Source organism: Centruroides vittatus, unplaced genomic scaffold, assembly GCF_030686945.1.
Source record: "Centruroides vittatus isolate TY-2023 unplaced genomic scaffold, ASM3068694v2 scaffold_2342, whole genome shotgun sequence".
In the NCBI taxonomy this organism is placed as follows: domain Eukaryota; kingdom Metazoa; phylum Arthropoda; class Arachnida; order Scorpiones; family Buthidae; genus Centruroides; species Centruroides vittatus.
In genome coordinates this window covers 395,670-408,043 of record NW_027122688.1, presented here as the reverse complement: position 1 = coordinate 408,043, position 12,374 = coordinate 395,670, and the positions used below count along the sequence as shown (strand labels likewise).

Sequence of the window (12,374 nt, the reverse complement as noted above, 5' to 3'; positions counted from 1 at the left end):
ACAAGCTTCGCTGTTCGATGGGCAGTCATCTTTTCCCTGCCCTTTCTCTTTGTCGCCCTCGTGCACAGGTATATCAGAAAACACACGCATATAGATGATGTAGACATGTCGGTCAAGACAGAAACGTCGGTCGATCGTCACATGTAAACCTTCACCGCCAAACTTTTCAAGCTACGAATAAAAGACGTCGTAATCCATATTCGTTGAGGTTAGGCATCCATTCCATACGAACCACATCGTTCAAGCTTTTAACGAATTACTCACCGGTCTTATAACCTATCTCAGCATAAGGAAAACCTACCGTTTAAGTCACGATAATCCTTACGTAATTGTCCAACGGTTATCTTCGAGGGACAGTAAATCAACAGTGAAGGCATGATTTGTTTCGTTTCTAAGAAAAGATCGTTCATTTCGCTCGTTTTCGACCTTCTATTTCCTAAACCATCAATAATACTTGAACTTCTGGGTTGTGAATAGTCAAAACCGGAAATTTTGATGCACAGGAAAGCTGTAATCGAAGTACGAATGAAAAGGCAATCACTACATATAAACTTATCCTTGCGTTAACACTCAAAGCTGCAGAGAGCAATGCTTTTAACAAATTAGATGAAGACAGAATGTGTCACCAAACTAAAATCAGTTTTACATGTTCCGGATAATCTTTAAAACAATGCAATATTTGAAAGAAAAATAACTATATTCTGACTTCATTAATTGTGATAATCAAGACAGTGAAAGCGAATTTTAGATTACATTGCTATGTGATTACAAATTGACAATTTAAAAAATTCGAAAAAATATCATTTACTTTACTTCTTCAAAGAAGTAACTAAGTCTTTTAGAAAAAAATATATATTTCTTTTAAAAGTAACTAAGTCTTTTGATAACATACAAAGTAGTGTGGAGAAAGTAAAAGCAAATCACATAGACAATTGTCTCGAGCCAATACCAAGTATGAGATTAAAAGCAGCTCCAACAAGTGATATCATGTCATACTGGACTTTTACCATCTTCATTTGATTTTTGAAACCCATTGCTCTTTGCAGTCTTAACACAAGGAAAAGTTTTTATGTGGAGATTACGGGATGGTGACATGATAATTGATGGTTTAGGAAATATAAGGTCAAAAATAGCGAAATGAACGATCTGTTCATACAAACAAATTAAATCATGCTTGCATAGTCGAAAACAAGCGAAATGCTGGAATTAGAGACTAGCTGCCATCTTGGCTACCTAAAGTAACATTAACCCTTTTATGATACCGTGGAACGAGTTTCCAAGCATCATCTAAAACAGTCTGCTTTGTCACTGAATGGTGCTGTTACCTCACAGGTGCAGAACTTGCTCCAAATTATTGTGATATTATTCAGAAAACTTTAGGGAAATACCGAAATGATACACAACTTGCAGGAGCCCTCTTTTCATCTCATTCGGAATTGTTTCGCAACAGTTCTCCAATTCGTTTACTTTCTCCACACTCGACATTGTATATTATCAAAAGACTTTAGTATTGGGAAGAAGTAAAGTAAATTACATAGTTTCAGATTTTGAAAGTTGTCAACACGTACCATTACTTCTTGCTTTCGCTTCCGTTGCCTCGAGTATCACAAATATTGAATATTTACTGAATTGTACTTCTAACTATTGAGTAACAAACACCGGCGAAAATGCTCAAAGGCGGTCTACGGGCTTATAAAACTTTGGGGGTGGTGCTGCGGTCATGTCACCTACGTCCGACTCGCCATTGGCTGCGCAAGGGGCCCGCTTCAACTTCTGGGGCCGCGTAGACAGCCAGTCATGTGCAGTGCATTCTTCGGGCTCGCATGTCTGAAATATGAGTTCCGAACAAGGACGACGCCAGCCAATAGGCCAGGGGGGGCAAGATGATGTAAATTGATAGAGGATATGAATTGTATGTAGGTAAAATAAAAGCGATTCATAAAGTTTTAATTATTAACTATATACCGGAAAAGAAATATCTTAATCAAAACATTTTTTTTAACTTACAAGAAGCCTAAGAAGATTATTTTAATTAAAACTTAGCATTTAAATAATTTTTTCGAATTTCTAGGGGAGGGCAACTGCCTCTCCTGCCCCCCCCCGGCAACGCCCTTGGTTCTGGCAGAGCAGGCGGTTGTGGAGAGAAATGGACTTCCACCTGCCAGAACCCGGGTTCAAGTCCTGGCTCAGGTAAGAGGTGTAATAATAATAGATATTTGTATTTACAGGCAACAGATGGAGACTCCAGCAGATTGCAGGCAGGAGACTTGGCCCGCGGGTCGCTTGCGAGGGGGAGATGGCGGCGCGGACAGGAGGGGGAGGCGCGCGCGGGGGCTAGGAAAGGGGACCCGCTGTTTTTAAACACTGAAATATGGAAAAAGCGAAAAAGAATTTTGCTCACGTAACCTCAGCCCTTTTGGCCACGAAGTCGCGTGACTGGAAATGGTGTAGGCAATTATTTGGAGAGCTATATCTCGCAAAGGGTCACATATAGAAGTATGGTTCTTTTGACTTTTTTTGCACAGGGAGGCCTACAGTTTCGGGGAGACCCTACCCCCTCATTCTGCCCTAGAATCTTGCCCTGCTTTCAACATTAAAGTTATATATTTAGACATGTTTTATTGTATTGCTTGCTGTTAAGAGTTATGTTATATCAATAAATTGAGAAGTCATAAGTGGTGGGTTGACTGTATAATTGAAATTTATTAATTTCTTATCTTAATTATAGGTTTTTTAAAAAAGATTAAATATTTGCAATTATAAAATATAATTTTTAACTTAATTAATTTTATTCATTCGTGCAGATAGCATTCAAGAACATTCAGATATTCTCACTATCGAAGTTGATGAATACATTTTTACGCTGCAAACTGGATTCGATGTTACGGTTTTCAATACGAAGACAAAGAATTGGTATCAAAAAACACTCTCACGTTCAAATTCAGCTGAAACTGTAGAAAAGGGGTGCGAATTTGAAGTTGTTGCCAATGCAATTGTATTTAAATCTTCAACATATAAATTTAAAATCATCTGGAGAGAAAACAATATAGTGGATATTTTGGTAAGAAATGGTTAAACAATCAAAAAGTTTATAAACATATTGTAAATTCTAAAACCATTAAAAGTTTCTTTACTAAATAAGCACAATATAAATAGTGTAATTTTGCCAATAATACTAGTATTTTATTTTTGTCAAATATATTACTTTAAATATATTAATAAAAAATAAATAGGTCTATGTTACCCTAGGTATCGAATAGGATGGCGCTTCCATCTTGTTTGCACATGTATGTGCACAAACAAGATGGTGACTGTCGACATTAACCAGTACACACCTAGATTTAAACTTTTTTTAAACTAAAACATTTTTCAAACTTAAATTTGTTACTTACGTTTTCCCGAGACTTTGGTTTCATTTCCATACTTTCAATTGAAAGCAAAAAATAAAAATTTCATCATTCTACCTCAACTCCATCAATAACTAGTCGTAGTGAATTACGAAATTGGTTACATCAATGATTTAAACAGAATTTGCCTGGAATGTACGTAAAAGTTTAAGCCTGTAAGGAACTCAGCATTACGATTCACATCTCTCGCCTTTTCCGCAGCAAGAGGCAGCTTCTCTGTAGAGGATGGCACCAGCGATCCATGCCCACCTCACCTTCGATGTGTCGGTCCGTTGTCTCGTGGCGTCGTAAAATCAGGATTACATATCCTTGGATATGTCCCATTTAACGCATATAACACAATTACACACATTTAATACATATAACACAATTACAGACATTTAACACGTATAACACAATTACACACATTCAGCACACATTTAACACATTTACACAACATTTAACACGGAAATTGCTATTGTCCATATTTTCCTACTCGTTATCTTTAAAAAATTAGCGAAAATTGTACAAACTTTAAAAAAAACACGTACATCTATACAACACTTAACATGTACTATCCGTCTAACCAATAACCGAAATCAATATTCACATTATTCTTCATGTTACCAGAACAGAAAATTTTGATGAAAATTTGCATAAAAAACCATCAGTACAAACAGCGCCATCTACATCGTTATCGCTAAAATTAATAAGAAGTTACGAGGAATCTTAGTAGCTTGAGAGAGAGAGTGAGCCGACCTTTTATACTTCAAATAAAAGGTCGGCGTTTCGATCAATTTTAACTGTGTGAATTTTTTTTATAACTTACCATTTGTTCTACTGAAGTTTATTCAAGCCAATACACTGTTACTTTTGTGGGGGAGTGAAACAGGAAGTAGAAAGACTCGAAAATTTTATATTTTTGTAAATAGTCATGAATTCAAGTTTAATTTAGTAGTAACTAGCTGACCCGGACACGCGTTGTTGTGGCTCAAAATGTATCTATTATAAATGTATAACATTTCCCCCGTGAGGTGAATTTCAAAAAATCACTTCTTAGTGTACAGTACATTTTTTTAATCATTATTATTATTATTGTTATTTTGTTTTATATTTTATATCTCGCATTCATTTGTAACTTTATATTTATCTGTAATTCCAATTTATGTATTCTGTATTGAACGCTGGTAGTGCTAATTGTGGAGCCAGGATGTACATTAATTTGTACCTTTTAATAAAACTGAACTGTACAGTACATTCTCTTGATGTACCCTATTAAAACGCAATCAAAAACGCGTCTGAAATAGTATAATAAAAGCAGAGTTCTTCACAATAAGCTTTAATCCTGTCCCTCTCCCCCGCAAGGAAATATCGAAAAATCCCTTTTCAGTGTATATTCTGTTGACGTAACCTATTAAAACGCAATTAAAAACGCAAAAAACCTCACGTAAAATAGTATAATTAGAAGCCGAGTCCTTCACGGTAAGAAATAATCCCGTCCATCTCCCCTCCGGTGGGGGGAATTTCGACATGTATATTATATAAAAACACGTGCGTATTCGAATGCAACGTTGTGTCAAAATTTCAAAGGAATCGCTAGAAACAAACGAACGTTATATTTTATTTATATAGATAGAAAATGATCTGCTTCAGTCCATTCTCACAGAAAAGCATAATGCCTCACAGCAAAGCAAACTTAGGTCGTCGGAAGTTAGCTCCATCTGTTGGACATAAAAGCCTTTATTTATATATAAATATATTTTTGAAAGGGGGGAAATGGTGGTCTTCACATATGCCAGAAACCTTCGCGGGAGTGTATTAAACAACTTCCCGAAGTTTCATAGCAATCGGATAAATGGTGTGGTAATGCATGAAGGACAGACACACAGACAGACATACATTCGTTTTTATATATATAGATTTATAGTAAAACGGTCTTCTATAATATTCGTAGTAGATATTGAATTGAAATTCAAGTTTTACAAAGTATTATTTTCTTCGGAAACGTTAAAAATACATCAAGTAAGAGAATTACAGAATTACATAAAATTTAATTAATTAATTAGCAGTGCCTTACAATGTCCTTATTTGTAAATTTTATTTTTTTACTGTCTACTTAGACAATTATTATTAATGGGACATTAACTGGTGATTAATATTTGATACAAAACTGACAGATCAGAAAACAAAACTTGTATAAAATTCACCTGCAGTAGTAATTTTTCCTGTACACATATACATATACGTGTTTCGGTTTGACACACCCCTCATCAGCAGTATTACCAAATACAGCTAAAGCAATTAAATAAACAGATAAGACAATGTGTATACAATAAAACCCGACTATAAAATCAAATTTTAAAAACTTACAGTACGTATCTTAATTGCTTGTACATAAGAGATATTTTTATAAATTTAACATTTGCCAAATTACTTAGGTTTATTCCTCTATATGAAAAACAAACATTACAAGAAAATAAACTTTAAAATTACAATTAAAACCGATAAACACCAACTTACATAATAGTAGTTTTCTGCATGAACTTTTCATCATAATGATACCGAGTTTTACATTTATTTATACGTTTTGCTGCTTATACACGTCATCAAGTATGTTGTCCCATGATTGGTGGATTATACGACCTAGGTTATTATTTATTTTATTTCTTTCTTTTTTTAAATGTATATGTTCCAATAATTGCCTTTTATAATAATTGAATTCTTTCTTTTTAAATTTTACAGTTTTTAAGACAATTTGGCACCCGTGATTATTACAATGTTCTGCAGTTCAGCAGAATTTGCATAATTCCCTCTGATTGCTCTTATGTGCTCTTTTATTCTAGTACCCAATTTTCTTTTTGTTTCACCAATATAAGTTTTTGCTGGATCACAATCACAAGTAAATGAATAAATTAATTCTTTTTCTTCCATTAAATTAATTTTTGTGTCTGACCTATGGTATAAATAACATTTAAATAAATTATTTTTTCCAGTATTAAATGAACTTCTCCCTTTAACGCATTTTTAACTCTCAAAAATTTTTGGCACATAGTAAATTAACACATTTTTTCTTTTTATCAAAAGTTTTAATTCTTTTTTTGTTACCATTTATCCAACTTAATCATTTTTCTAATATTTCTTGGTATAACCATTAATTAAAAACGTTTTAATAACTTGTTCTATATCTATTTCCTGATTTTTTAATTTTCTTGTTCTATTTTTAATTTTGTCTATATACATTTTGAAAATATTAAATTTCATAGCTTGAGGAAACGTTAACGTCCTATTAATAATCATTGTCCAAGTAGACAGTAAAAAATAAAAAAGAATTACATAAAACTTTATTTCTTAGTATAATACAATTTACAAAATCAAAAGTTCGTATATCATAATATTACAAAAAACTAGATCTAAACATACAAAGTCAACTAATTTACTTGAATTCAGTTCATTATACAACTGTCGATACCCCTTGCCTTCCTCAGTTTCCTGAAACAAAATTCGAAAACTTCAATTAATCCTGTAAATATTTAAGCGCCATTACTACTCGAATGATATATTATTACAACAAGCTGAATGATACATAATTTATAACTGTGATTACAAATATAACTGAAAAAATTTATTTCGATGTAAACACTAAGCATAATTATCAAAACAAAATTCTTAAAGTATAAATTTTTCAGGCGTACAATAGATTACCACCTATGGAATTTTGGGACTGAGTATATGTTTGAACTCAGAGGACCGAGACGAGTTCAACGGTACCCTACTTTTTGGCCTGAGCAAAAACTAAGAAAGTTATCATACTTTTTTCGGTGATCAAACGATGATCAGGAGTCGCGTCGCTCTCTACGCTAAGCCTATCGCGTTATTAACAGGCAGTCCGGCAAGTCAGCCATATATACTTTCTACAAAGGCAGATGTTGATCCACGAGCACACCGATCGTCTACAGTTCGAGTTAAGTCTTTTTTCACACTCTCGCGCTCGTCAACCTCGGGGGCTACCGCTCCTCAGTCTCACTATCACTCGCGGTCAGCTAGTACTTCGAGCCGACAGCGCTATCGCGATCGGGAGTCGCAATGCTTGAACAAAAGGAAAAAAGGAACGCGTTCGACTGTTCGTGCTCCCGACAGACTTCCCCGGAAGGGAAGCCGCAGGTAGTTCTTCAACAAAAGAAAAAACGGATGTGGCATTCGACTGTTCGTGCAATTTCTTGCTTTTTAGAGTGTTTTTTTTTTTCATTTGTTTGCAGACTTTACCGCGAGATAGCAGCACTAGCAACTACGATGCTGTCTGAATGAAAGCATTAAAAAAGTATAATAACTTTCTTATTTTTCGTCTCCAGTCCAAAAGTAGGGTATCGTTAAACTCGCCTCGGTTCCCTTAGTTCAGCTATATACTCAAAGTCCCAAAATTCCGTAGATAGTAATATATAGTATCCCTAATTTTTCTAACATTTTCTGATCAAGTAATACATAATAATAGCTTTATATATTAGTCTTGCCATATTCTACTTTTTATAGTCACATCCATTTAGTTTTACTTAATTACACTTAAAATGTAAAAAATTCCCCAACAAATTAATTTGTTAAACTACTTGCTAATTTAACTTTGTATTTATCTTTGACATAGTTCTACGTGTTAGCAGTAAATTGGTAAACATGTCTAAATAACACACTTATAAACACTAAAAAACATAAATGTTTCGAAACTAGAACTAGATAAATATATGCACAAATAAATCAGTAGTCCAATAATACATACTTTCACTTATATTCAAGTACTATATCCAAAGATCAGTTCTCGCTAATTGTCGAAAAATAAATTATTTTCAACTTTTTTTTTGTGAACAAGTTCAAAGTAAACTTTACACCTTACAATATCCATTTAATAAACCTATTATATATATTTATTAACATAATATCGAAATTATCTGTACAAGCCATATAATGTAGTGTTTAATTTTTGGGTCTGTGGCACCCCACCAGGCGCTCAGCGGAAATTTTTTCACCAGGCACCCCGAAGGTTAAAAATAACTCAAAATGTATTGATCCATGTAATAAAAATTTGACGCGGTGAACTTCGAAAAGATAATGAGAATATACAAACACCAAACTGCGCTCTACAAAATCTGGCGTGGACAGATGCATATACAATAGGCAAAATAAAAATGCTCCCGTCCAATGTCATCACGTGACAAAAAAGTTTCTTAATAAACGCTAAAAGTTTTAGAAAATTCTTCCATGAAACCTGATGGATTTAATTAATACACAACTAATTTGTTTAATAAAGATTAATAACTTACCATTATAATTATGCAAACTACATATAGAAAAGATCACTGTGCAAAATCTCCTGCCAAGCATAAGATGACTATAACGTCATGTGACATTGAAGCTTTCCCGATAAACATCAATTATTTTATTAAATTATTTTATTAATCCAGTCAAATTTAAATAATATAAAATGTTTAGATATGTGTAATAAAGGTTATCACAAATATTATTACAAATATTCAAATTAGATATGAGATAGATCACTGGGAAATCTCCTGCCAAAATAAAAATAACTTTCGGTCACGTGATCACCAACAGATATGAAGAAATATGTCTAAAATTTAATGTTTGTGTACAAATTTATAAATTGTAACAAATTTCATCAAAGACAACAAAATAATTTTAAGCTTATATAAACTGTACAATAAATGGTTATTTCTTCAGAAGAAGTCTTATACATGAATAAATAATAACTATTTAATAATGCTTTTATCCATTTTAAGTTGATATTGTAAAAATTAAACCATTTAATTTGTGTGGCTTTTATTGTTTACAGTTTCCAAGTATTTTACTGTGAAATTGTATTTAGTAAACAGAAACAAGATAAGCTATTAAATATAAACACGACAATACAAGAATTTTTACGTAAATTAAGTGTAAATGCAGAAAAAAACGAATTATATCAAAGATGGGACAAACAAGCTTACATCCCCAGAACAGAGCTTAAAATTCGTAGTCATTTTCAGCCTGTTCCTACTTTGACTGTTTTATGTTAGTAAAAAGTTAATGCTATAAGATGTTCTTAGTGAAAAAAGATAAAGGTATCGTGATAAAATTTTCACACACACAAAAATATTCATGTATGTTGATATTAGAAATTTAAAATGAATTATAGAATGTCCTCGATAGCATATCGTATGTTGTCTGTTCCTTTTGTCTTATTTTGTTTTTCTGCGTGAAAATAAGATATATTTTATAACTATTGATAATATAAACATTTTGTTTCTTTATATATTACCTTCAATTACAGATGCAAACTTTAACACATGGAGCATGTGACAAAGTATTACTATATCCGTTATTATTTTATTTTGAATACATCTGAGACCCATGACAATAGCCTATATATTAACCTACTTTAAGTAATATTATTTTATTTAGAAGTCATTTTAAACGTTATTACATCAAATTATGAAATAGAATGTTCCAAGCAAAGAGTGAGAGGGGGGAAGAAGACATGCCTGGGAATAAATATGTGTTTTTATCTAAATTACAATAAAATTTACTTATATTTACGTGAAATATCGACAATTTTCTTCTGGAAAAATGTTTCTTGATAAAATTAATTATCTATATGAATAAAACTTTCAATAATACATTAGTTACAATGACTGACTATCCTTTATTATCTTTTCTGCAGTATATCTTATTTACTTTCATATAAAAAGCATACCGTACCCTTTGTATATTGAACGTCAGTTATTTGCGATTGAATTTTTATAAATAAACCTGTTTAATGCATAATTTGTTTGACAGAAAAAAATTGTATCTGGCCTATATTTCATATATCTAACGTTTTTCTTATGATATTTCAAATATCGAAAAAATATACATTTATAATTTCGACATACATGAATACTTTTATGTGTGAATAATATATTTAGATACTTTTATCTTTCTTCGCAAAGAACATCTAAAAAAACATTAAATTTTTACTAACATAAAACAGTCGAAGCATGAACAGGCTGAAAATGAACGAATTATAAGCTTGTTTGTCCCATCTTTGATATAATTCGTTTTTTTTTCTGTATTTACACTTAATTTACACAAAAATTATTGTATTGTGCTGTTTATATTTAATAGCTTATCTTTGTTTTTGTTTACTAAATAAATTTTACAGTAAAATACTGGGAAAAACTCTAAATAATAAAAGCCACACAAATTAAATGGCTTAACCTATCCTGCGTTGTCCCCGAAAATTTTCGTGTCTGCATCGGAACGTTTTTGATAATAGACGTCACTGAGTCACAATTTTTATATTAAAACGAACTTTTAAAATATGATATTTTTTTTCTTTTTATATTTTTCAATATATTTATTTTGTTTGTGCAACATAAAAAATAATTTTTAACAACACAGTAAACACGATTATTATTTAAAAAAAAAAATTGTTAGGCTTAACATCAACGAAAATTCAACATGTCATCACAGGCAACAGAGAAAAATTTCAACATTGATTATGTTAATTTTTACAATATCAACTTAAAATGGATAAAATGATTATTATATAATTATTATTTATTTGTGTATATCAAATTTTTTTGAAAAAATAATCATTTATTGTACAGTTTATATGGATGAAAATTATTCTGTTTTCTGATGAAATTTGTTACAATTTATAAATTAGTACACAAACATTAAATTTTAGACATATTTCTTCATATTTCTTGGTGATCACATGACCAAAAGCTATTTTTGTCTTGGCAGGAGATATTCCAGTGATCTATCTCATATCTTATTTGCGTATTTGTAATAATATTCGTGATAATCTTTATTAATTAAACAGATCTAGACATTTTATATTATTTAAATTTGACTGGATTAATAAAATAATTGGTGTTTAGTGGGAAAGCTTCAATATCACATAACGTTATGGTCATGTTATGCTTTGCTGGAAATTCTTGTTCTTGTTCTTGTACTATGGTTCATATGGAGGTTACAGCCCTATATATCGCTTTTCCTCCGATGAGTGGCGAGATGATCGCTATGCGACCGAAGAGCCGGCCGTTTATCTCACGGCCTTAACGAATCGCGCGGGAAACCGTACCTTCCGAGAGGACTTTTATGGGAAACTGGCCTCCTATTCAGTAGTTATTGGCTAGGAGAAAACCCGGAAAACTCCTAGCAGCCAGCCTGTTTGAGTCGCAGCGCGAACCCACGACTGAACTTCCCAGTGTTTAGGGTCCGATCACCACCGCTATGAGCGGCGACAGAGACCACTCACCCACTGGTGGGACCTTGCTGGAAATTTTGCGCAGTGATCTATTTTATATCTAATTTGCATAATTATAATGGTAAGTTATTAATCTTTATTAAACAAATTAAGTTACTGTTTATTAATTAAATTCATCGGGTTTCATGAAAGAATTTTTTAAAACTTTTAGTGTTTATTCAAAAACTTTTTATCATGTGATGAAATTTTTCACGGAAGCATCTTATATGAATCAGTTGGTAGCAGATTTTTGTAGAGTGTGGTTTGGTGTTTCTGTATCTCTCGTTTTCTCGTTTTTCGAAGTTCACTGCGTTTAATTTTTATTATGTGGATCCATACATTTTGTGTTGTTTTTAACAGATAAAAGGTGGAAATTTTCCTGTGAATTTATAACTTGTTTTCAGAAAATGCTACTTTACACAAAGAAAAGTTGAAAAATAATTCAGTTTTGACAATTAGCAAGAACTGATCTTTGGATATAAATGAAAGCATGTATTATAGGTTTTCTAATTTATTTGTGCAAATATTTATCTAGTTCTATATATGTATAACATATATGTTTTTTAGTGTTTATAAGCGTGTTATTTAGACATGTCTACCGATTGGAGGGTTTTAGAATAACTTGTACTTTAACAATTTGGTTCTATTATTATGGTTAGTGTTCATGTGTATCGTTGTGCTGTAAATTACTTCGTTTTACTATGTTAGAGAAAGTA

The 12,374-nt window shown here is 32.0% G+C and overlaps 1 protein-coding gene across 1 annotated transcript in view; it reads left to right on the top strand.

Annotated features, from left to right (window-relative positions):
* The window catches only part of LOC136987491 (hemocytin-like), a 103,313-nt gene that overhangs the window by 26,467 nt on the left and 64,472 nt on the right, over positions 1 to 12,374 (top strand). Inside the window, exon 6 of the mRNA XM_067285224.1 lies at positions 2,805 to 3,061. Coding sequence (XP_067141325.1) covers positions 2,805 to 3,061 — 257 coding nt within the window. The remainder of the gene's footprint in view (positions 1 to 2,804; positions 3,062 to 12,374) is intronic.